This window comes from Mastigoproctus giganteus, chromosome 6 (genome assembly GCF_048544385.1).
Source record: "Mastigoproctus giganteus isolate SK-2022 chromosome 6, ASM4854438v1, whole genome shotgun sequence".
In the NCBI taxonomy this organism is placed as follows: Eukaryota; Metazoa; Arthropoda; class Arachnida; order Uropygi; family Thelyphonidae; genus Mastigoproctus; species Mastigoproctus giganteus.
In genome coordinates this window covers 44,598,688-44,626,439 of record NC_143580.1, presented here as the reverse complement: position 1 = coordinate 44,626,439, position 27,752 = coordinate 44,598,688, and the positions used below count along the sequence as shown (strand labels likewise).

Genomic DNA, 27,752 nt, shown 5'->3' with positions numbered 1-27,752 from the left:
AATTTTATTTTATAATCACGCCACTTCATGCCACAGAAATGATGATGCAGGAATAATAATATAGTCAGAATATTGACAAAGCAGCAAAAAATGGCATTATTTCACTTTACCTAAGACAGCTGCTTTCTGTGATTTTTTATACACTGCACATAGATGTTCTTGAAGAGGCTGTGTTGAAGTCTCCATTTCTATTTTAAGCTGTAATAGTTCTCCATCCAATTTAAGATGTCTTGTAAGCTGCAAATGATATCAAAATATAAGATTAATGTAAATTTTAAGAGAGATATATATAAATAAATTTTAAATATATCAATCCATTGTAATAATTACATTAAATTATTACAATGATTTTAATTAACCTTACATATATAGTGAAGCCTATCTGGATAACCTAGCCCAGTTATGGAATTTTCTATTTTAGCCACCACTTTAACTGTATAGAAAACAGGTAAATATTTTATAGTCAAAACAGAAGGTGACTGTTTTTATCCATTGAGACCATTTCTACCTACTTATTTTTTTCATTTTTGATAGTCGTGAAAATAAGTTTTGAAAGGAATGAGATAAATCTTAGCATATAGTCAGTCCTCTCCTTACACCATTTTTTAAGTTTTTTAAGATATTAATTAAGAAACATGGCTGTGTTCCACACTTAAGAAGCTTGACCAGCTAGCAAGCCAATATATAAAATGGTTTCTCAATTATTTATTTATTTGGAAAAAAAATTAATGTGCAGGCCAAACAGTTATTTTTTTAATTTTTTTCATGTAGTATATGTTACAACACTAGTGTGATTGCGAAAAACTGCATAATGTTACATATTTTTTTAAAATGTATTTGTCCCTTAAAAATGGCTGATAAGAGAAAAGCAGGCTGGAGATGTTTCTGGTTATAAGAAATACAAAACCATAACAATGGATACAAAGATTGATGTAATTAAGCACTATGGGAAAGGTGAGACACCTACAAACATCGGTCAGGCATTGGATATCCCTTGTATATTGTTGGTGACAGTCATAAAACACAAAGTAACATTAAAGATACAGCAGGCCCCCGTTATAATGTGGTTCGCTTTATGCTGATTCGTTATAATGCTGTTCTTATATTATAGCCCATATCTGACTATAATGCTGTCACAAATCACTATAACGCTCTTTTACAGATTGCATTTTGGCATATTTAACGAAATCATTTCACTGAGTCAATAGCTTGAAAATGAATAGCAAAACAGCATTAAAACGTTTCCCATGCCGACTTGAGAAATTTTCCCGCGCTCAGTGAAATTTTCTCGCATACTAATTTAATTGCAGTACAGTGACTTGTTACATAGTTCTGAGATCAATTTTAAAAAATGATCAAGTATATGCTTGTAATATTTGCGTTATATGCATTTATCTGAAGTCTAGTCATCACTCAGTACAATATTAGACATCATGCGTAACGGACAGTTTACTTGAACATTGTATCATAATTAATGCAACCAACGCAGTTACATTTTCGAAGAGTTAATAATGGCCGATAAGAATGAAAAAGCAACAACGTCTGGGCACAGTACGAAGACTATAAATGTAAGAAAAAGACTGAATTTGAAAATTAAATTTAGATGCTTTGAAGTGAATCGATTCCGGTCATCGACAAGCGGATGTGTGCCATAATTTAGGACTTGCAAGTTTAACTGTAAGAACAATTATAAAAAAATAGAGAATTAATTTTAGCAGCAGGAAAGATAGCTGTTCCACTGCAAGCAACTAGGGCTAGGCTGGCTATTAGGATTGAAATGGAAAGACTTTAACTAATTTTATTGAAGATAATATCCAGTGCAGAATTCAGTTAAGTTAAATATTATAGAAAAAAAAAAAAAGAGAGAGAAAGAGATTAGCCAATAGAATGATCTGAAGAAAACTCACCTAAAAAAAAAATGTGGAACCATTTAAAACTGGTAAGGGCTGGTTGAAGAAATTTAAAATCCAGGGAGAAGATGCAAGTGCAGATCAAGGAGCTGAAACTTTCAAAAAAGAACTTGTTAAAATTATTGAAGGGGGGTATTGTGTTATACTGTACTTCTCAACAAGTTTTTAACATAGATGAAGCAGGACTTTTATGGAAATGAATGCCTAAAAGAAGTTTCATATTGAAAGAAGAAAAAAACGTGTCAGGTTTCAAAGCGGCGAAGGATCGGTTGACTTTATTGTTAGGTGGTAACGCTGCAGGAGATTTAAAATTAATGCCCCTTTTAGTTTATTTGGAAGAGGGCCAAAGTCCAACCCAAAATCGACACATTTTTCATGATTAAATTCATCAATTAAATTCATGATTTTAATTGGAATTTTAAGTTTAATCTTGATACGTAAGTAGTATACTTACGTATCAAAATTATATATGTATGTAATGCAGAATATTTTATATGTACAAATGAAAAAGCAACAATGTCTGGGCGCAGTACGAAGACTATAAATGTAAGAAAAAGACTGAATAATTATATACGTATGTAATGCAGAATATTTTATATGTACAAATGAAAAAGCAACAACATCTGGGTGCAGTACAAAGACTATAAATGTAAGAAAAAGACTGAATTAATGCAACAATATTTTGACAGACATTTGTGCATCTTTTCATTACCGTTTATTATTCATTAGGAAATATCCTATGACACCGACCACAACTCACAAATACATATGTTACCTTATGGGAATGAGGCACTCGCTTAACGTGGATTCACTTAGCTCTCTGTGTTTCCAGAACGAATTATCAGCATTAAGCAGGGAGTCACTTGTAATGTTAAGGACTCTGCTCCAATACAAACAACAGCAATAATTACACAGAAAGTAGGACTTGTTGCTGATTTTTAAAAATTTCTTACCACTTCAGGATCAAACTGAATACTGTGTGCACTTGAGTTTTGCAATAACTGAAGAAAAGGCCAGGAGTCTTTATGAGCATCTTAAACAAGGGTACAATTCTAATGACCTAAGTATTTCTTCACAGGGTTTTTTTTTTTTGTGTGTAGAAGGAATGCAGCAGAACAGTGTTCTACAACCTAATTTATACCAGTGTCTGATTTCTATTGAAATACACTACAACCAAAGAGATGCAATGTTCAAATAATAAAAATATTACTATTTCAATATGTTATTATATATTTTATAAATAATTAAGTTATTATGATGGTTTCATTATTGTCACCTATGGTGTTGAAAGAACAATTTCAAACTTCAGTAAAGCTAGATTGGCTTCGTGTTTGGCTGAATCACTATTCAAAAGTAAACAACAATAACCCAATGGGCACATTGGAATAACAGGAACAAATTATAAGATAAATGTTGGAACAGCACTAATGCAATTTGGGAAGGATGTTGTTTTGTGATTATCCATAATATTACATATAAAGAAAAGCACTTATAGTGTTGCCAACTGTACATTTCAGGTGAACTTAAGTGACCAGATCCTTAGTATTCCAATGTGGGACATTGGGGAGGGGAGAATTTTTAACCCCCCCTAGAAACAATATACACTTTTTTTTTTATATATAAAAAAAATTCACATACAAAGTATAAATCAAATACATATACTTCTTTGAACTACGCTTATAAAATAAAATCACACTTCTTAAAAAAAAAAACAAAAAACAAATACAGCCTATATATGTGTATTCTTTTTTTTTTCACACAAAAGCTGAAATTCAGTATAGGTACCCCTCGTGTTGGACAGATAACCTGTGTGATTGAGACCCGCTAATATTCGCAAAATCAAACAAATACTAACTTATCGAGATTTTCTCTTGTAGAGAAGCTGTGTCTTCATTTTGAATTTAAAACGATGTTTTGAATTTAGACCAAATAAAAATAGGATAATAAATATAATGTATAGGATATTAAAAAATATTAAAATTTTGAAATATATTTCAAGTCAGAAAGGTACCCCTCGTGTTACACTACAGGACAAACAGCATGAAGGACATGAACTGAGAAAAATAGTTATTAGAAGGAGAAAAGAGAAAAAAAAAAAAAAAAACCTTATTAGAGGGGTCATGTTTTTAATCGACTTTCATTTTTGTTTTGCGAAAAAAGGTAATGTTTTTTTTCTGTGAAATAATACTAATAATAAAAATACATACTTCTTTTAACAATAAAAAACAAGAGAAATTAAATTTTTTTTTTCCGCTGAGTGAATTTTTTTTAATAATTCTTCATTATTTTGTAGTATTGCTTTCAACGTTTCTATGGTCATTTAGTTTAATTTTTTTTTTTTTTTGTTGACATCCACAACTTATTTACTACCGAAAAAACTCTTTCTGTTGTACCATTTGTTCCCAGCAAACATAAAGCAAATGATTTGCATTAGGTTTGCCATGAAGTATAGAGGCTACATGTCCAATCCATGACATTTTCCAAGACAGTTTGCAATGTGGGTTGTTGTTGTTTTGGTTTTTAGGAGCATTAGCAACTAAGGCCATATTGCTCCGGGATATGCGGTGGTCATTCTCTAACCTTTCCGCATCCTCCGTAATTGGTGGTGACGGGCTCGAACCCCGGTCTAATCAAGAAGCGTGTGCTACGCACTGCTGCTCCTTCCCGCCTGGCTACGGAGGCGCCTTTGCAATGTGGGGAAAACGACTGAAATCCGGGACTGTCCCGCATAATCCAGGATGTCTGGTCACTTTAGGTAAACTATAAAGATACCAGTTTCATTTATTGTAACTACCTCTTTGGCAAATTCAAGTCAATTACTTCAAAGTGGACGTTTTCAAAATTTAAATCTATATCAGTTTCAACTACTTTAGCATTAGAATTAGTAGAGGCATATGATGCAAGAAAGCAAGCTTGTGCAGCATCAGCCAAAAAAAAAAAAAAAATCCTATTCCCATTTCACCCCTCTGTTTGTTCCAAATACATGTCTAGCTCAGCCTTAAATTTATTTAGGCTATCAACTTCCACAACAAAAGATGGAAGTCCATTCTACCAACCAACTACCCGCTGGCTAAAGGCAAACTTCCACACATCTATCCTACAACTGTCTTTCCTCAATTTGAATTTATGCCCTCTCTGGTATTATTCTGATCAAGCGGAAGAATCCCATCAGCATTGAGCATGCTCAAATCATTCAAGGCTTTATACACCTCAATCAGATCACCTCACTGCCTAGTCTCCAGATACCGTAATCTGCAAAACTTAAGCCTTTCTTCGTAAGAGCAACCCTTCGTTCCATTCACTAATCTTGTTGCCCTTCTCTGTACTCGTTATTTGGTTTTTAGGAGCATTAGCAACTAAGGCCATATTGCTGCAGGGATATGCGGTGGTCATTCCCTTACCTTTCCGCATCCTCCATATTTGGTGGTCACGGGCTCGACCCCGTGCTAATCAAGAAGCTTGTGCTACGCACTGCTGCTCCAGCCCACCTGGCTACGGAGGCACCTATCTGTACTCGTTCCAACAGCTCTACATCCTTCTTAAAATGAGGCCTCCAGATCTGTATACAGTACTCAAGGTGTGGCCTGACCATTGCCTTATACAAGGGGATAATCACCTCCTTATCCCTGCTAGAAAAATTCCTATATATCATTGACAAGACACCATGAGCTACTCTTGCAGGCCATCTGCACTGCTCAGAAAACTTCATATCTGCCTGCACAATTACCCCCAGGTCCTTTTCATTCTCTACCACTGTCGGTGAAGTACCACAGAGTTGATACATTACTCTGGAGTTACTGCTTTCCATATATAGTACTTTACATTTGTCAATGTTAAACTTCATTTGCCACCTCTCAGCCCACCTGCTCAACTTTTCTAGATCCTGTTGCAGCAGCGTACTGTCATTAGTGTCCTTAACAACCCTGCCAACCTTCGTATCGTCTGCAAACTTGGCCATTAAGCCTGATATACCATCATCAATATCATTTATAAATACAGAAAACAACAATGGACCCAACACTGAACCCTGAGGGACTACACTAATAACGATGAGCAGTGTCCATTGATTACCACTCTGTCTTCTCCCACTCAACCATCCCTTTATCCATAGCAGCAATTTGCCTCCAATGCCACACTGCTCCAATTTGTGCAGCAGTCTTCCATGTGTAACAGTATCAAAAGCTTTTCTAAGATCCAAATATATGATATCAAAGTTATTCCCTGCATCCAGTTCCTTTGTGACCACATCAAAGTATCCAATCAAATTGGTCAGACAAGACTTCCCCTTAACAAAACCATGCTGTGTCAAAACTATAACTGAAGTCTTGTCTAGATGATCCTGCAGTGCTTCTTTAAACAGTGCCTCCATTAATTTTCCTGGAACAAAAGTTAAACTAACAGGTCTATAATTACTTGTGTCGCCCTTTGATCCTCCTTTGTGAATTGGGGTCACATTTGCACATCTCCAGCCCATGGGTACCTCCCCTGAGTCCAAGAAAGCTCTCATAATTATGGCTAAGGGTTTGCTTACTTTGTTTGCTCCCTCCCTGGGTGCCTTTTTGTGATTACACTTTAAAATGAGTTGGGTTTTTCATACTGAGGCAAGTTGCCTAAACCTGTCAGTGACAAGCATAGACATGTTTTTCAAAGAATACACTACACAAACAAGTTACAATGTAAGCAGCAACTTTTGAAGTACATTTCCAAGAATATTTCTTGCAGTCATGCCTAGAACTGCATGCACAGTTCTATGTTTGTTCACTCCTAATGTCGGCGCCTCCGTAGCCAGGTGGGAAGGAGCAGCAGTGCGTAGCACACTCTTCTTGATTAGACCAGGGTTCGAGCCCATCACCACTAAATATGGAAGATGCAGAAAGGTCAGGGAATGACCACCGCATATCCCAGAGCAATATGGCCTTAGTTCCTAATGCTCCTAAAAAAAAAAAAAAACTCCTAATGTCACCTTAAGCTTTCGTTTTTAAAAAAGATTATGGTGGAACTCAGTCAATGTTAGCAAAATTTAAATCTCTTGTATTATTGAATATTTAATTATTTATTGCATCATTTATATATTTTTATAAATGACTGGCAAACAATACAGGGTAAAGTTGGACTAGATAATACACTTTTTCAAAAAACAGCTCACATTATAACTTGTTTTTATAGTGTATTCTTTGAAAAACATGTGTCTATGCTTGTCACTGATTCATAACATTAAGAAAAAATGTTTGTTCAAGAATGAACTTATAAATTAATTTTCACACATTGAGAATTTATTAAAAAATGAATAAATAATAATAAATGTATTCATTTTTAACAAAATAAAATAATAAATGAAAGCATAACAAAACCCCTCTAGTAGTTTATGTAATACATTCAAGAATTATATACAATAAATATGTCTTGAGTTGTTTTTTTTTTTTTTTTTTCACTCATACTATATATAATATATAGTGGGAGAGAACAAAGAGTGAGTTAACTGGATATAATGTAGACTATCACTTTCTGTCTGCAACAAAAATGTGTGCCAGGTTAAAGGCAAAAGTATACAAACCAGGCAAAGTGCATCTGGTCAAAGATATAAACTGGACACAACATTTTGTTGAAAACCAGACTATCCAGCCAAAAACCAGGACAGTTAGCAATTATACTTATATCATGTGAATAATTTTTCAAAATCAATTTATTAGTCCTGAGCTGGGTGTGCAGGATCACAGGTTTACAGCACAATTTCAACAATGTCATGCTCTTTGTCTATTTGGTCCACCACACAACTGAAACTTCCAACAGCTGTCAAACAATTGTCTTCTTTGATTTCTCTATTAAAAATTCCCAACATTTCTGTTAGTTATTGTGCAAATAGGAAAAACTGCAGGATCAAGTTTGGCCTAATTATATGCATATATTTATCCCCAGGGGCTCGCATCTGGGCTTGGCACACTCAGGGTCCTAAGCTGGATATCATCATTCTTCTCTTTCTTGGTGATTCCCTTCTACTTCTCTCTCAGGGTAACTCAGAATTATTTTTTTTTTGGCTGGTGCAGCAAAAGCCTCAGGCTAATGGTTGAAGCATGAGTAGCAGCTTCAACTGTTACTCTCTTTTGTTTCTGTGTTATTGAATTGCTGATGTGGTTTTTAAATTTAAATTTTGCTTACCAAATAATTTTAAAAATACATTTTTAATATAAAAAAATTGATTATTCATAGTTGTGTTCATAATAAGATTGAAAATAAAGATGGCATCACAAACTAAACAATTTTGAATTATTTCTTGCTGACTTAAAATTACATGCATGCAGTTATTCCTTGTGCCTCAAGGAATAACAATTCTTCCTCTGAGCAGTTATGGGCTACTTCCAACTCACTACTGCAAGCACAAAATTGTGCTAAATTTGATAACAGGTGATCTTGTACCTCTGCCTGATTTCAAGATCCTACCCGAATAATATCATCAGACTAATAAATGAGCAGAGACTGGCTCCTTACACAATCTTATTTATGTGGGAATAAATGCATATATTTATCCCCAGAAATTGCACCACTCCAGTTTCAGTTTTCATGGCGACACATGCCGTACTCTATGAGAATATAGTGGTTTCAACTGTTGTCAACTAACAAGCTGGATATGCAATTATTATTTACAATATGCAGAAGCTGTTTTTCATCATTAGCTTGCTAGCAACCATGAAATCACACAAACAGATTTGGTTTCAATGTTATATAAAACTTAAATGAAATCCACCTAACAGCATGTAAACAACCTCATCTCTTTGCAAATGTCATAGTACTATGGTATAACGGTAACACAATGGTTATAATTACCATCCTTCCACACCATGTGGAAAAGGTTGTTTTCAAATTCCTTCAATGATACGAAAAAGTTTCAAGGGCTTCTCTCCCAATACTAGCAGAGGTGTGCTAGTAATTGGAAAGAAGAAGAATGAATGAAACAGGGCTTTTATAATTGTAAAAATAGAACTTAACTGTTTCTTAAGTGGTAAAAAATTAATGCAACTTAATATCTAAAATGCAAAATAATTGCAGGAAATTTATAATTTCCTACTCCAGCAATTTAGTGCTATTCTTTGATATGAATAAACTGTTTTAGTCTAAAATAGTTGCTTATCATATTGTTATTTACCATAGGTGATCAATTGTTGTCATTGTAGGACAACAATTGATCACCAATTTTAGTTTGCCATTTGGTTTTTAAAACTATATTGCTCTGGGGATATGCAGTGGTCATTCCCTGGCCTTTCCGCATTCTCCGTATTTGGTGGTCACGGGCTCGAACCCCGGTCTAATCAAGAAGCATGTGCTACGCATTGCTACTCCTGTCCACCTGGCTATGGAGGCGCCAGTAGGATTTTAGGCACCAGTGACTTAGACCATATTGTGCCATTGTATATTATGCCTGTACAAGTGTGTATTCAAGGGCCAATTTGCATGTTGTGCAAGCTAGAAAACCTGGAATAACTCATGGGGAACCCTGAGTTATTCCAGGTTTCCTTATCCTGTTAACTACAGCCTTAAGCTGTAGTTATCAGGGTAAGTTATAAAAAGGACTTTAGAAATTCCTCCAGTCATAGACAGGAATCAAATCCAGCTCTCTGAACGAGTGATAAGTGGCAAACCACCATACTGTCATAGAGAACATGAATCATGAAAGAGGGAGTAAATGTTTTCTAACAATGTAAATACCAGCCTCATCTAAAGTTATTGTATAAATAAAATCTTAATTCATCATTATTACCATTTTCACTTCAGGATCCTTTGCAAATGAAATCCGTGATAGACTTTTGCTTTTTAAAAAGATTTCCTGGTCTTTTATCTCTCCTTCAGATAATTCTGTCACACCTAAAAAATAAATAAATAACTGATACCTTCCAAAAATTTAATTTCTTGTTGCTTTTATTAACACACACAAATGTATAAACATTAATTTCCACAACACTGGCTGATTAGCTACTTAACTCACCACAAATCAAATATGACAATGCTTACCAAAGTTATGAGAAACCATAAATGCAACATTAGAGCCTCCTGGTTGAACTTTCAAGAATCCAGACTCCAAGTGTAATGCATGGTTCAGTTCCGGGTGAAAAGTAACTGACCTGAAATTCAATGTCTTTTTAACTGATCAAGTTACAATAAAAAAAAAAAAAAAAAAATATATATATATATATATATATATATATATATATATACACATATATATATACATATATTTGAATAGCGTTTAAAATAGTTGGAAACGGAATCTTTCATAATAAAATAAAATAAAATAAAATAGTACAGCATACATCAGAGGCAGCAAAAAGCATATTCCTCTACATGATGCTTGAAATATAACCATATAAATAAGAATAAGAGTTAAAATAAAATAATGCCAGCAGTATGGTAAGACAAGAGCGAAAATAATCAAAATTAAACCTAAATCAAACCGGGGGGGAAGAGAAGGGTAACAAGAGTAAAAATATTGCAGTAGAAACTCTCTAAAATAATTTAGAAAATCTAAATGAAAGAATAATAATTCATTGAATTTTGAAAGCCAATTAAATAGAAATTTAGCGGTACCCCCTCTGATGGGTACCAGGTCCAAATTTATGTGAAATATCACCAACAGATGTGTTAACCACTACAATAAAATAAAACAAAATAAACTAAAAATAGACTTACCATTATGCCCCATCTCAACAGAGGACCACAAGGCCAATAATGGTCAAGGAATCGCTGCATTTCGATCGCTGGACAAACTATTTAGATGATTCTTTGAGATGGTGGGCTGTCGAATGACTTGAAATCAGACAGTTGCAGGCGGAGGTGGCACGTTGGCTTAATGTGTCACATGGTGACACATTAAGCCAACGTGCACTAGAAGTCTGGAAGCAGTTTCAGGAGACAGGAACCATTACAAGAAGAGCTGGCCAAGGTCACCCCAGATCTACGTCAACCAGAACAGACCGCTATCTGGCTCTAACAGCACGACAGAACCCTACGATGTCCTGTCATCAACTGTCTGTTGAAATTGTTGCAGTCACAGGCAAAAACATTTCCAACCGAACTGTGTTAAGAAGGCCCAATTCAAGTGGACTCTATGCAAGGAAGCCAGTGGTTTGTATCCCATTAACCCTAAACCACTGCACAACTCGTTGAAACTGGTGCCATGAACATATGACTTGGAGCCCTGACAAATTGGGTACAGTTCTGTTCTCTGATGAGTCCCATTTTAGCCTACAGATTCTACACATTATTTCATCTGGAGACAATGAGGTAAGGGTCACTTATGGTGGAGACAGTGTTCTCATGAGGGGTGAAATAATGGTCAATAGCTGCACCTCTCTTCATATTTTTGATAGGGGTACTGTATCTGCCCAAAGATACCGAGAACAAATCCTCGACTCCTATGTGCAACTTTTAGGGGTGTGGTTGGCCCAGGTTATCTTCATGTTTTCATGCACAACAATGCCACTGCACATAGAGCTCAAGTGGTGGAGGAGTATCTTGAAACTGAAGATATCCAATGACTGCCATAGCTAACATGATCACCAGACTTAAATGTGACCAAACCTTGGGCAATACATTGCACATTGACAGTCAACTCCTCAGTGACTTGGTGAGCTAATGTGTTTGCTGGAGGAAGAATTGGATTTGTTGCCACAGAATCTTATAGACACTGTTATATCAAGCATGGTTCATGACTGTCGGGCCTGTTTAGCTGTTGGAGGGTATCATATGCCATACTGATGTCATGTGACCATATTTTCGAGCATCTTGTATCAAATTCTGTAATGCAATTTTTTTGGTAATCCCAATATAACCCTATAAATGCCCCTTATACCTGTCCAAAGTTTCTTGCTGTCTCCTCATTTCATCGTTATTCTATGGTACATCACATACCAAATTTTGTCCCACTTCATTGCAAGCTGCACAAGTTTCACCATGTTTTCTACGTGTGCTGTTAATTTTGACAAGCAGTGTACTATTTTGTTTCAGAAATTACAAACTTTTGCTACTCTTATAACTAATGATATCCTCAGCCTGGATTACAGTGCTATACTTTACTATCTCTAAAAGAATAATTAAAGTAAACACCACTCATTATCACTATGGCTAAGGGTGGTGTTAAAGGATAAAAACAATGGAAAATTGTGTGCAATATGTAGTTTCAAATCTGTGGAATAAAAAAAGATGTTTATTCAGAACATTCAAAGGTATTCATTAACTTTTAACATTTTGTCTGCATTTAATATTTTATCTCACATATTGTGAATATTATCACTTGTTTAACTGTATATCAATAAAATATTTTAGTTGGAAAATTATCAAATAGTACCAATATTAGATGCTAAATTACTGTAATCATTATAGGATTGATATCAAGAACTGTTTTGTTTTATTTTATTAGAGGCAACATACAGCTACTACCACTACATTGACACAACATTTCACATCATATTGTACGTTAGATTTTGTCATGTTAATATTTCAAAACAAAAGTACAAACTAATTTATTTAAGTTAGCATAAAAGTTAATATTACACTGAACAACAAATTTTGGGTCATATCTTGTTTAAAAGTAGTTTTTTTATATTTATACAAGGTATTTTTTATTTATAGCAGTAAGATGTAGCTATGAACATACTTGTATCAAACATGGGACCTTTTTGTCTTTCGCTTGTATTCAGCTTTGGGAGCATCCCTTTTCACCATCCAACAATAATCGGCTAACATGATGGCATTCCATTTGCTTTTGTATCTTTGTTCCATCATTGTGATGTCTTGACGGAAGCGCTCACCATGTTCGTCACTGACGGCACCACAGTTTGGCAGGAAGAAATCCAGGTGTGAGTGCAAGAAATTCATCTTCAATGACGTTGCACCCCAGTTTTTCATAAGAAGTAATGAGATCTTCCACATGTTGCCAGCTTTAACATTTCCTATAAAACCAATCGAAACATTTCAAAAGGCTTTCCACACTGATTTCTCACTATCACTGAGGACACACTCAAATGTTCATCTTTGAAAAGTTGCCTTATTTGTGGATCAATGAAAACACCTGCCTTAATCTTTACTGTACTAAGTCTTGGAAATTTCTCTTGCAAGTATGTAAATGCAGGACCGTTCACTTACAAACCTTCGCAAATTTTTTCATGAGCCCCAGTTTTGATGTGGAGTGGTGGAAGCAAAATTTTATTTGGGTCTACCAGAAATTCAAATGCTAGGTTCTTCATTCCAGGTGTTAATGATTTTCATTGAGGCCAACATCTCTTCTCGTAGGGCATATCTTTGGCATGACTATCCCACTCACAGAGAAAGCAACAATACTTAGTGTAACCCTTTTGTAGTCCTAATAAAACGGCAATCACCTTTAAATCACCACATATCTGCCACTCATACTTCTGATACTATATACCTAAGAGGATGTTCTCCATGTCTGCATATGTTTCTTTTTGTGGACAGCATACGCAAGGGGCTAACTATGAAGGCAGCATAGTTAGCCCCAAGGCTAACCTTAGAAGTGTCTTTGAAAAGTTGCCTTTTCAAATAGTTGCCATTCTTTGGGAACATGCCTCATGTTCATTGCTGCCATTAGACTATCAACATCCTTACAAACAGTGGGTTCACCTTCTGTTTGATAAAATTTATCATATTCTTTATTTTGAGTACAAAATGTTGTCACTTTCACAGAATGATCTAGAAGATTCCACTGTTGTAGCCTTGAGGCCAAAAGCTCTGCCTTATTCTTCAGCATTTCGAGATCCCTGATAAGGTCATTAAGCTCACATTCTGTGATCTTATGTGGTTTAGAAGGATAAAGTTTTGGACAAAATGGTGGAACCCTTGACATAGATAGCTGCTGTACTTCATGTACTGTATATCAAGTTGATGTTCATCAGTGGCTTCATCTTCATCAGAGTGTACAGAAAAACGGTTGCGTGATTCAGAAATAGGTAGTACTTCACTGTGATGCATGGGATGAATTACAGATGATATATTTGGGTATGTCACTGTCCACTTTTTCTTCATTATCATCCCTTTTCTAATAGGAGGCACCATACAGAAGCAACAGTCTATGACAGTGGTTTTCAACCTTTTTTTAATAACGGCACCCCTAAGTAATTTATTTTATTTTTGGGGCACCCCTATTCAATCTACTCGATTTTCTGCCTGTTAGATCCAATTCTCTCTCTCTCTCTGTATATACACACACACACACACACACAGAGAGAGAGAGAGAGAGAGAGAGAGAGAGAGAGAGAGAGAGAGAAAATCAGATATATATATATATATATATAATGTTAAAAAATATATATATGTTATATGATAGTTATTACAATAATATAATTATAAAAATTACATTTCATAATACAAATTATATATATATACAGTTATATAATAATTGTATTCTTTATATAGAGGTACTAAGTAAACATCAATTATAGATCACCACAAAATTAAAAAGATACTGTACACCATTTTATAATGAAATAAACATATCAATTTAAAAAATAATAATAAAAATGAAAACCCTAAGGTGCTGCAGCACCCTGGTTGAAAACCACTGGTCTATGACATGATTTGTCAGCTCCCTCCATATCATGGCCACTGCAAAAGGCATAAAACATCCCTTTCGATTCACCCACATACTGAGTTTTGATGAACAGGTAGTGCAGCATATGAGAGGAGTCCAGTTCTTGTCCTGGTCACCTACTTTACATCCAAAGTACAACAAGTAGGCCTTTTTTATGGCTTGAGTTAAGAAAAACTTTATTGAAACTAACGTGACTTCTCCATATATACAGAGTGTCTCAAAAATATTGGTACAAACGTTTAGGGGAGGTAGGTAACATCTAAAGGAATGTGAATTGCATAGGAACCCATAACCGGAAACGTCACAGGAAAGTGGTAGCAGAGGCACAAGAAGCAAATGACACAAGACAGTAATTAGTGGCAAACATTTATTTGACATAATATTAACAATGGAGTACAAGATGGATGCATTTCATGATGTTACAACAGATGCTCGAAGGTTCCACCATGAGACGTGATGCATGCGTGACACCGACGCAGCATGGATTGGCGGACACGGTCAAACACACCTGGAGTTTCTTTGACAGTAGCAGCAGTGCAGACGAGTCTCGCCACGAGATCCATTTCCATCTCCTTCCACAGGCGATTTATACACGATAGATTTGAGGGCCCCTCACAGAAAGAAATCAAGGCTCGATAAATCAGGTGAGCATGGGGGCCAGGCGATGGGTCCACCACGGCCAATCCGTCGATGCCCAAAACACCTGTTCAAATGGTCACGAACACGCCTTCTATAATGGGCAGGTGCCCCGTCATGTTAAAGCCAAATATTGCATCTCACATTTGCTGGAACATCATCAAGTAACCCTGGTAGAACTTGTTTAAGAAAGATCCGATATTTAGCGGAGTTCATGGGGGATGGTAACAGGTATGGGCCGACTAAACAGTCACCGACCATACCTGCCCACACATTTATTGCAAAGCGATGTTGTGCCGCATGGGGGTGCACACCGTGTGGGCACCCCCATGCATCAGTTCGCGAGAGGGAAATTTTCCCTCTCACAAACTGATGAACAGCGCCGTTTACTGACTTACGGTGACGTTTCCTGTTATGGGTTCCTATGCGATTCACATTCCTTTAGATGTTACCTACCTCCCCTAAACATTTGTACCAATATTTTTGAGACACCCTATATAACAGAAGTCATCCAGACTATTCACACAATTATGGGGCATATTAATCTTACACGATACAAATACTGCACAAAAAGTAGGAATTTCACAGTGAACCATTAACTGAGAACAAATCACCCAGTACCTAGATGTACTCGATGGTTACTGCAACAGAGTTTAAGATGCATTTGAGGCGACAACTTATCACCTGATGCAGAGCAAGGTGACAATTGATGATCACGTGATAAGAACATGGTGGTATTGAAACTGCACTGTTGCCATGCGTTTTGCTGAGAGCCATAGTTGATAATGTAGAGTAACTCACCACTCTACATTATCAACTATGGCTCTCAGCAAAAGTAGAGTAACTCGCTAATATGAGACCTCAACTGTAATTCAAAAACAAGAGCCAATCAACAAAATTTAATGTGATTTTCATGTTCAGCAGCATAAAATTAGTCAAGATTTGGTATTTTCATTTTCATAACATCTTACGTGTTGACCAGTGTTACGAAAACAAAATATCTGATATATATTTTTGATTAAAAAAAAAAAATAACAACTGTAACATGAATAAATATGTAGTTATTTGGATGCAGAATTTAAAGAAAACATTCATTTTCATTTTTTTTTTTTTTTCATAGTTTCATTTTTAATATTTTGTTTGCATGCATTTTATATAGAGATAGTTACATCTGTGCAATAACTATTTTGAAATTATACTTGGTTATAAAACAGAAGAGATTTCTCTGGGAATTTATAGGTTTTATTTAAAGACAGAACTTTTTCATTTCTGATATTGACGATATCAGAAAAGATTAAAGAAAATATAAAATAACCATGATTCAGATAATAACAGCTGTAAACAAAATACACTGCTCTGCATGCTGAATATTTTAAGATTTTAATCACAACTTAGTGTTAATCACAACTTCGTACCACAGCCAATGGAAATTTGAAAAATCATTTCATAATTTGAACCAGAGAATTTATTACAAAAACTAAACTTACATATAAAACCTTGAGTACTGTATACAGGTCTGGAGGCCTCATTTTAAGAAGGATGTAGAGCTGTTGGAACGAGTACAGAGAAGGGCAACAAGATTAGTGGATGGAACAAAGGGTTGCTCTTACGAAGAAAGGCTTAAGTTTTGCAAACTACAGTGTCAGGAGACTAGGCACCTGCGAGGTGATCTAATTGAGGTGTATAAAGCCTTGAATGGTTTGAGCATGCTCAATGCTGATGGGATTCTTCCTCTTGCTCAGAATAATCACCTGAGAGGTCATAAATTCAAATTGAGGAAAGACAGTTGTAGGATAGATGTGCGGAAGTTTGTCTTTAGCCAACGGGTAGTTGGTTGGTGAAACAGACTTCCATCTTTTGTTGTGGAAGTTGATAGCCTAAATAAACTTAAGGCTGAGCTGGACAGGTATTTGGAATGAACGGAGGGGTGAAATGGGAGCAGTTTTTTTTATTTTTTTATTTTTATTTTGGCTGATGCTGCATAAGCTTGCTTTCTTGCATCATATGCCTCTACTAATGCTAAAACCTACCTCAGTTTCTTCAAATGAGGTGAATGCAACTATTATTGCCTAAAATTTATAACACTTACAAAATTAAGCTCCCAACAATACACCAATCCTTTGAAAAGGATTGTCCACAACACGCATCCATCATCTGCCGCTGCTAAAGTAAATAGCAAAGTTTTACTGCTGTTCAATTAAGAATGTATTAGAGCTCTAAGGATTAAATTTCTAGTTGGTGAGAGTATAATGCAAAGAGAGAGAGAGAAAAAGATGAGAAGTCAGAGCAATCCCTAATAGAAATAGGTGATCTTGTCTAAAAGTCCAAGCATCATCATCAGAGATCAGTAAAGTCTGTTTTGCAAGAAATAAAACAGGACTGAATTTTGGAAGCATTAAGGTTAACTAAATTTCCTTTTCTGCACTGGAGAATTACCAGGAGATTGTCAATTAAGAAACTGGTGGTGGATATTTGAGAAGTTGGGGCTGTTTGAGCAGTTGAAAGTATCTCAAGTTGGAAGGTGGAATGTAGTGTGCCATTATCAGGACATATTAAGAATCTGCAGATAAATGAACCACTAGGTGGCAGTGATCACAGTGTTCTGCAGTGGGAGTTACTCAAAGAAGTAACTACCATTAGGGGTAAAGGGAAGGGGTATTGCTTTCGTAAAGGTGACTACGATGGACTGAGACAGTATTTAAATTCTATACAGTGGGATCAACTGATGATGTTACCAACAGCAAATTCAAAATGGGAAGCATTCAAAGAACTTATCTTGCAAGCTACTAGGCTTTACATACCAACTAAGAAATATTGTTCACGGTTTAGGCCTAAATGGATGTCAGATGAACTAATGAGGCATATGGCAGAGAAGAAAAATGCATGGGATACATACAAATTAACACGTGACACAGAAGCCTATGATAGATACAAGTTGATCTGTAACCAAGTTACAAAGGAGGTTAGGCAGGCGAAGGCAGATTACGAGATCCTTGGCAAGGGATGCAAAGAAAAACAGCAAAGAGTTCTTTACTTATGTAAACTCTAGAAGGAAGGGGATGAATCAGATTGGTCCACTTGATATCGATGGGTCAACTGTTGATGACCCTGCTCAGGTAGCTAACAAACTAAATGAATATTTTGCATCGACATTCACACATGAGGAGTTATTCAGCGAGGGGAATGCCAGAGGTGTATTCAACTCTAGCAGTAAGCTAGAGAATCTTGTAATAACTGAGAGTAAAGTGGAGGAGAAATTGTTGAAGATGAACACAAGAAAGGCACCTGGGGTGGATGGGATCTATCCAGTTATATTAAAGGAGGCAGCAAAGGAAGTAAGCAAACCCTTAGCCATAATTATGAGAGCTTCCTTGGACTCAGGGGAGGTACCGACAGACTGGAGATGTGCAAATGTGACCCCAATTCACAAGGGAGGATCAAAGGCTGACACAAGTAATTATAGACCTGTGAGTTTAACTTCTGTTCCCGGAAAATTAATGGAGGCACTGGTTAAAGAAGCACTGCAGGATCATCTAGACAAGACTTCAGTTATAGCTCGGACACAGCATGGTTTTGTTAAGGGGAAGTCTTGCCTGACCAATTTGATTGGATACTATGATGCAGTCACAAAAGAACTGGATGCAGGGAATAATTTTGATATTATATACTTGGATCTTAGAAAGGCTTTTGATACTGTTGCACATGGAAGACTGCTGCACAAATTGGAGCAGTGTGGCATTGGAGGCAAATTGCTGCTATGGATAAAGGGGTGGTTGAGGGGGGAGAAGACAGAGAGTGGTAATCAATGGACACTGCTCATCGTGGACTAATGTTATTAGTGGAGTCCCTCAGGGTTCAGTATTGGGTCCTTTATTGTTCTCTGTATTTATAAATGATATTGATGATGGTATATCAAGCTTAATGTCCAAGTTTGCAGACGATACGAAGGTTGGCAGGGTTGTCAATGACACTACTGACACTATGCTGCTGCAACAGGATCTGGAAAGGTTGAGCAGATGGGCTGAGCGGTGGCAAATGAAGTTTAACATTGACAAATGTAAAGTACTACATATGGGGAAACAGCAACCCCAGAGCAAAGTATCAACTCTGTGGTACTACACTGACAGTGGTAGAGAATGAAAGGGACCTGGGGGTGGTTGTGCAGGCAGATATGAAGTTCTCTGAGCAGTGCAGATGGTCTGCAAGAGTAGCTCATGGTGTCTTGTCAATGATATATAGGAATTTTTCTAGCAGGGATAAGGAGGTGATTATTCCCTTGTATAAGGCAATGGTCAGGCCACACCTAGAGTACTGCATACAGGCCTGGAGGCCTCATTTCAAGAAGGATGTAGAGCTGCTGGAACGAGTACAGAGAAGAGCAACAAGGTGCTCTTACAAAGAAAGGCTTAAGTTTTGCGAATTACAGTGTCTGGAGACTAGGCACCAGCGAGGAGATCTGATAGAGGTGTACAAAGCTTTGAATGGTTTGAGCATGCTCAATGCTGATGGGATTCTTCCTCTTGCTCAGAATAATCACCTGAGAGGGCATAAGTTCAAATTGAGGAAAGATAGATGTAGGATAGATGTGCGGAAATTTGCCTTTAGCCAGCGGGTGGTTGATAGGTGGAACAGACTTCCATCCCTTGTCGTGGAAGTTGATAGCCTAAATAAGTTTAAGGCTCAGCTGGACAGGTATTTCGAACGAACAGAGGGGTGAAGTGGAAGTGGTTATTTTTTATTTTTTTTTTTTACTTTATTTTTTTTTGGCTGATGCTGCATAAGCTTGCTTTCTTGCATCAAATGCCTCTACTAATGCTAATATAGACAAGATTTCCAATCAATGGAAGAAAGTCATTAATATACAAGAGGAAAAGAATGTGAAAAAGAACTGAACCTTGGAGGACCAGCATTACTGGAGAAGTTAGAAGGCAGAGCACCATCTATTATCACCCACAGTGAGCATTCAGAAAGAAAACTGGATACCCAATTCCAACAAACAGTCGACAAACCATAAGATGGGAGATAGACAATCTTTATGCTAAACATGATCAAAATCCTTAGGAAATGGCTGAAACACCAGCATTAGTGGAGAAGTTAGAAGGCAGAGTGCTAGGAGCTTGTTTAGAAGTTCATTCAAATACTATTGTACCAGTTTCCATAGCAAAAATTTTCCTTGTGGCAATTTTGGGAAACATTTTTTTTTACACTTTCCATATGCACTGGATAATGTCCATTCCAAATTTCATCTTTCTACAATTAACTATTTTTCACAGCCAGCTGAGCTGACACACTTTAATTATAATCATCCTGTATTTTATTTCAATAATAAACTCCTGTTTACATAAATACAGTATTTATTAATACTATTTTACGAGTGAAAGCAGTCTTCTAAACTCCACTTAATTTTTCCAAAATTCTCTCAGTAAAAGTAAGTGGGGTTTGGAAGACTGTAAACAGAAATGGATATCACTGATATTACAACTGAATATATTTGTGAAGTAAATTAGGAAGTTTAATTTATTAGGAACCACCCAAAAATTAAAAAAGGCTATTTACGTACCTGTAATTAAGTACAGGTTGGCCCAAGTGAGAAAATTCAATATGATCTCCATATGTAAATGAATTCATTGTAGGATAAACAGCTGTGGCCTTAATAGTCTCCCAACAACCAAGGAGCCAAGACACAGGTTTCAATAATTCATGAAGTGGTTTAGCGAAATCTAAAAGCACAAAAATAGACTTTTAAACCAGTGGTCTCCCTAGAATGACAAATTATTTATATATTCAGTTTATAATTATTTAAGCAACTGATATACTGCTTATTACACATTCACAAATGAACAATTAAACTATCTTCAAACTAACATATAAATTGCCACAACTGCATCACCATATCTACATGTAACTGAAATAAAACAAACCTAAAGCATCATTACATTGTAAAATCTTTCACAAGAAGTTGCCTATCTCATATACTTTGAATAATTAACACTTTCCAATAGAGAGGTCTACTGTTAGTTAATCCCAGTTGACCATCACACATGAAGATAGAGAGATAATATATAAAAAACTCCAAAATAAGAGATGATAAAAAAAAAACATGCCTACAATATTTTATTTTCAAAAAATAATTAAAAATATATGTTTTTAATATAAAACAAGTTAGTTAATGTACACAGTACATTACATTTCAGGTGCATTTGAAACACTAATAATTCATAATGTACCACACAGTTGTACATTAATCTGGGATTACTGCTACCCATATACATTACCTTGCATTAGTCAATGTTAATCTTCAATTACTATTTCTCAGCCCATTTGCCTAATTTTTCTAGATCTTGTTTCAGTAGCACAACTTGATTACTGTCATTAACCACCCTATCAGCCTTTATATCATCTGCAAACTTAGACATTAAGCCTGTTATACCTTCATCAATTTTTTTTTATTATTATTTTATTTTATTTTTTTTTTACCTTCATCAATATCATTAATATATACAAAAAATAAATATGTGATCACAGCCAACTGGAGCCACTAGGAGGCAGTGATCACAGTGTACAGATGTGGGATTTAATTACAGATGTAACCATCAAAGGAAAGGGGAAGGGCTTTTGCTTTTGTAAATTTGATTACAGTGTCTCAGACAGTCTTATTATTATTATTATTATTATTAGCCATATGGTACAAGGAAGCCTGAGGCTTATGCTGCACCAGCCAAAAAAAAAAAAAAATTCCCAAGTTACCCCCTGTGTGTGAGAGAGAGAGAGATAGAGAGAGAGAGTCTTTAAATTCTATGTAGTGGAACCAACTGATGATGACTTCAACAGCAAATTCTAAATGGGAAGCATTCAGGGAAATAATTGTAAAAGCTGCTAGGCTTTTATACCTAAAGTAAAAATACTTGCTTGTACAGCATCCATCAAATTTAAAACATTTAACTCTGCCATACCTTGAAATTGGGTTAAAATGGAAATGGAAATGAAAACAGAAAATACTGTATCATTATTTGGAGAAATATTAGCAGGCCAAAATATATAAAGAATTTGATTTTATTCTCAAAATTAAAAAAAAAAAAAAAAGTAGCACTGCCCAGATAACACCTGAAAGTCAGAAAAGTTAACCCTGGGAGGCTCATGCAGTATCTGACTGATGGTGGTACTTGTAAACCTATTTTTTTTTTTTTTTTTTTCAAAATTAGCACAAGTGCTTGTCCTCTACCCACCTAGATAAAGTAGAGACAAAAAGCTACAGTAAATATATCTGCACTAGTGGCATATTATAATTTGGCCATTGGTACCAATCATTACAGTTTTCTGAAATTGCTCTGTTTTCAAAGGGCAGAGGGAATAAAGAAAATATATCTGCATCAGGGCACATTAGAATTTGGCCATCTTTAGCCATCATGTGAATTTTTCTGAAATTTGCTTTTTTTTTTTTTTCCTTTTTTTCAAAGGAGGTGAGTATGCAGATTAAATCCTGGAAATTGAATAAACCAGAGGGTATAATAAAAGATGGGCAAAAAAACACACAGCTCAAAAAATATAAAACAATAAAAAGTGGAATAAATTCCATGAATCCTAATTAATAAAATGCCATACTGAATTCAACAAAAAAAGCTAAAAATTAATTTTTGTATGAAAAAAAAAATCATTAGATGTCATATGAACAGATGTGTTCCATTTAAGGGCATGACAGATCAAAAGTTAAATATTCTATTCTTTGAACTTTTCCAACATTTGCTTCAAGAGCAAGCTTACTAAGAGAGGAGTCTCCCTAAATGTCAAGCTCAAAAGGAACGTCTGAATTTCAAATAGACTTTTCCTTAATAATTAGTATAGCTGTAGAGATTCAAATAGCCTAGCTCCATAAATAGTTTGGAATTGACACATGTTTATATGAACGTTTTTCATTCTTTTTTGGGTCCTGAATTGATCCGAAGAGTGTGGCCCACATGTTATGAATTGGAATGCATATACTGTGTCTCACATAGTTATCTGAGCAGTGAACAGTACGAACAGGCTGCTAGGAATAGGGAAGTTCCTGGAGTTCTGCCAATGATGCAGACAAACTGTGTCAGTCACAGAGGTGATTTATCTTAATGTATAAAGCAGTGGCTTTACAAGTTCATTTTAGGAACTGTTGTTGTTATTTGGTTTTTTTAGGAGCATTAGCAACTAAGGCCATATTGCTCCGGGAATATGCGGTGGTCATTCCCTTGACCTTTCCGCATCCTCCGTATTTGGTGGTGACGGGCTCGAACCCCGGTCTAATCAAGAAGCGTGTGCTACGCACTGCTGCTCCTTCCCACCTGGCTACGGAGACGCCATTTTAGGAACTAAAACGTATTTCTGTTGGTAAGGGTGTAAAGAAGAGCAATGAAATTAGTTAGGGGAGAGAAGAATACTTGAATTCATTAAATTGCAACATCTGGAAATTAGGCATCTACATGGAAACATAAGTGAGGATTTTTAAGCTTTAAAAGATTTGATTAAATTAAATTTTGCTGCCACCTTTCTCAGGTAATACACACATATATAAGGGGCATACACTGTATTTAAATTGAAAAAGGAAGGATGGGGTGCCTCAACCATTAGAGATCAGCCCCAACCATGTGGGTGGTTGGAGCTGATTGCATACGAAATTCAAAGGTCATATATTTTTTGACAGAGTCACTCGTGAGCTGGAAGTTGTTGTTGTTTGGTTTTTAGGAGCATTAGCAACTAAGGCCATATTGCTCCAGGGATATGCGGTGGTCATTCCCTGACCTTTCCGCATCCTCCGTATTTGGTGGTGGTTGTTGTTATTTGGTTTTTAGGAGCATTAGCAACTAAGGCCATATTGCTCCGGGATATGCGGTGGTCATTCCCTGACCTTTCCGCATCCTCCATATTTGGTGGTGACGGGCTCAAACTCCGGTCTAATCAAGAAGCGTGTGCTACGCACTGCTGCTCCTTCCCACCTGGCTATGGAGGCGCCCGTATTTGGTGGTCACAGGCTTGAATCCCAGTCTAATCAAGAAGCGTGTGTGCTATGCACTGCTGCTCCTGCCCACCTGGCTACGGAGGTGCCGGGCTGGAAGTAGGAAATAATTCTGACTGTTTCAGCAAAACAGTCCCACATGAGAGGTTACCGTACAAGCTGGAACATATTAAAATCACAGGGAAAATCCTTAGACAGATCACAGGATGGCTGCAGGGAAGGAGACAAAGGGTTGTGATTAATGGTTATTCTTCAGATTGGGCTAATGTAATAAGTAGGGTTCCTCGAGGGTTGGTACTGGGACCAATGCTGTTTTTAATTTTCTTAAATGGCATTGATAAAGAAATAGAAAATGATGTCAATGTTGGTAAAGTCATTAATGATCAGCAAGCACCAAACAGAGCTTCTTCAAGACAACTTAGACTTCCGGGATGGTCAGAAAAATAGCAGCTATGTTTTAATGCAGCAAAACCACCAGAGCTTACATCTGGTGAGTATGGGCTTGGCACACCCAGGATCCTAAGCTGGATATCATCATTCTTCTCCTTCTTGGTGATTCCCTTCTACTTCTTACCCTTGCTCTCTCTCTCTCTCAGGGTAACTCAGAAATTTTTTTTGGCTAGTGCAACATAAGCCTCAGGCTTCCTTACACTATATGGATAATAATAAATACAATTTGGGTGTCTTACACTTTTTTGGTCGCTTTGGGAATAGCAACCCTAAAAAACTTGTACCCTTGGTGGGGCTGAACTAAAAATATAGAGGAAGAAGGGGATTTGAGAGTTATCACTCCACTGGACATGTAGTTCTCTGGGCAGTGAAGATGGGCAATAAAGAAGGCCTGTGGCATTCATATCAATGATTTATCATACATTTGCTTGTATGATAATCCCACCGTATAAGGCCACACTTGGAATACTGTGTTCAACTATGGAGACACCTAAAAACAAACAACTTCTTGAAAGGGTCCAAAGCCAGACAATACAGCTGGTGTAATCAGCCAAAGGGTGTCCATATGAAGAAAGGCTTCAGATATTTAAGATGCAAAGCTCAGAAACTAGACACCTTCATGGAGACTTCATTGATATATAAGACTCTGAAAGGTGAAAGTAAAATAAATGAGGATGGAATTTTTTGTTATAAATAATTCCAGAACTACGTGACCATAAATTCAGATTACAAGGAAGAGATTTAGGCTGTATTACTGGAAGTTTTCTTTATGCCAGCAAGCTGTTAATTACTGGAATAAGTTACCTACATGGGTGGTTGGGGCTGATCGCTTACGAAATGGGTCAAATGGAAAGGATTTTTTTTTTTTTTTTTTTTTGGCTGATGCTGTATAAGCATGCTTTCTTGCATCATCATATGCCTCTGCTTATGCTAATGAAATTCAAAGGTCAGCTGACCACACACCTACATGACAAAGGAGTCGAATGAGTATTTTATTTTTTTATCTTTTAGTGATTTTATTTTTAATTATTTATTCATTATTATTTTTGGCTAGTGCAGCAAAAGCCTAGAGCCTCCTTGCACCATATGGCTAATACTAAAAGGTTAGTAAAGCTTCTTACATAAAAAATATATTCAAATTATCTTTTCTGAGCCCTATTTTCTCTCCGTGCAACCAAACGCCACCTACAATAAAAAAATTTAAAAAAACGCTCTTGGTTACAAAATAAAATATAAAATTTTTCACATATATGACATTCAGATATTTTAACAAATTCTGACCTGGAGCTCTTTGATCCTATCTTACAGATTGATCGTTTCAATTAAATAATTTTTATAAAAGGATAGACACAATGAAACATGAATAATTATTATTATTTTTTTTTTAATGATCAAACACGAAAGTAATCTAAAAACACGATAGCGCCGAAGCGAACGGATTTCCATGAAAAATGAAATTATAACTAACCTGAAAATTCCGCCATAACTAGTTTTCAAGTCTTACTGTACGTAAAAAAAATAATAGATACTTGTATCACGTGAACTTCCTCACCACAATCTGTATTCTCAGCGTTACAATACGATAACGTACAAAGTGATAATTATAGTACAGTACTGTAAAGTACGAACCTTCGAAGTATATATCGTTACCAATCAGATTTCGAGAGCTATTTCTATATTTATTTATTCCTGTTAATTTTATTTTTTGTTATTGTACAAATCGTATTTTAAACTTATTATATCATAACGCTATGATGCATTTATTCGTATCGTAAAACAGTTAAAAATTATGGCGGTATTCTCAGGTAAGTTACGATTGCTTTTTCTTTGAAATATCTAATTCTTCAAACAATCATGACGGCCAGATGAGGCTAGCTGTACCCACCGGCAGGAATACTATACACAGGCCTCTAAATGTGACCTTAGTTTGTAGTAATATCCACAGATTAGTAACATGCTGCTCTGTGGTATGAGTAATGGCGTATCTAGTTACGAGCGAACCGAACGGTTGCCCAGGAATGTAGGGGGCACAAATTCCGATGATATTTTAATTTTTTTTTAAATATGAAAAAATGGTTGTTTCTTAATATAATACTTTCATTGTACGAAAAAAAAAAAAAGTCAATATTGGCTTATTTATATTAGTCAATTAATTTATTTTATAATGAGATGTTAAAAGAAATTAATGTTTGCCTATTTTTATTATGTAAACCTAGTTTAAATGCAACAAAAACCCATAATGCAGATACACATTTAAAACTTTGCTTTAATCGAAACACTGTCCCATTGATGCTTATCAACGATGGTTTTCAACTGAGCATCCTTTCAGGGCCTTAAAAAAATGTCGAAAAGCTTGAAAGGACTTATTATTATTATAAGTCCTTTCAAGCTTTTCGACTTGGTTAATTTGAAAGGGACTCGGTTAAAAAAGGACGCAATTTTCTGCTTTTGTAATGCAAATATTCTCTTGTAAACGACGGGGTTTCGTTCTTGGTGTCGTTCACAAGATGGTTTCAGCTCGCATGAGAACTCGCAAAATCATAAAATATGTATGCAACAGTGGAAGGAATTAGAGCGCCGGTTAAAATTCAATAAAGTTATGCATGTTGTAAATCAAATTTTGATAGAAAACTCAAAGAAAAAAAAACTGGAGAATGATTTTGGAACGAGTAATTGAGATAATTAAATTTTTAGCTTCACGAAATTTGGCACTGAGAGGAAGCAATGAAAAATTATTTGAACCAAATATCGAAAATTTTTTGGGACAAATAGAGTACAAGCAAGGATTTTACAAGAAAACAGAAGAGCTTTGTATGATCCGTGTGTCACGCATAATTTAAATTTAGTTGCATCTGATGTACAGTGGTCTCAGAAAAATGTTTAAATTCTGTACAGTGGGATCAACTGACGATGTTACCAACAGTAAATTCTAAGTGGGAAGCATTCAAGGAATTAATCGTGGATGCTACTAGAAGTTTCATACCTATTAATAAATATTGTTCAAGGTTTAGGCCTCAATGGTTATCAAATGAACTAATGAGACTCGTAACAGAGAAGAAAAATCAGGGCCATGCCGTGCTATGATACATAGAGGCGGCATAAGCAGCGAAATCAAAATACAATCGAAGGTTATTTTAAACAAAAAACATTTAAGGGGCGGCATTTCGAAGACTTGCAT

The 27,752-nt window shown here is 35.9% G+C and overlaps 1 protein-coding gene across 1 annotated transcript; it reads right to left on the bottom strand.

The window, feature by feature from the left end:
- Nucleotides 1–59: 59 nt before the first annotated feature.
- LOC150084214 (peroxynitrite isomerase THAP4-like) lies at nucleotides 60–26,184 on the bottom strand. The gene is made up of 5 exons (XM_090375103.1): nucleotides 26,043–26,184; nucleotides 20,702–20,861; nucleotides 9,915–10,024; nucleotides 9,664–9,767; nucleotides 60–237 (listed from the first exon to the last, which is right to left on the bottom strand). Exons 1-5 carry the CDS (start codon nucleotides 26,056–26,058, stop codon nucleotides 97–99), a joined length of 531 nt encoding a protein of 176 aa, XP_090231229.1. The 5' UTR covers nucleotides 26,059–26,184; the 3' UTR covers nucleotides 60–96.
- Between the last annotated feature and the right edge of the window lie 1,568 nt (nucleotides 26,185–27,752).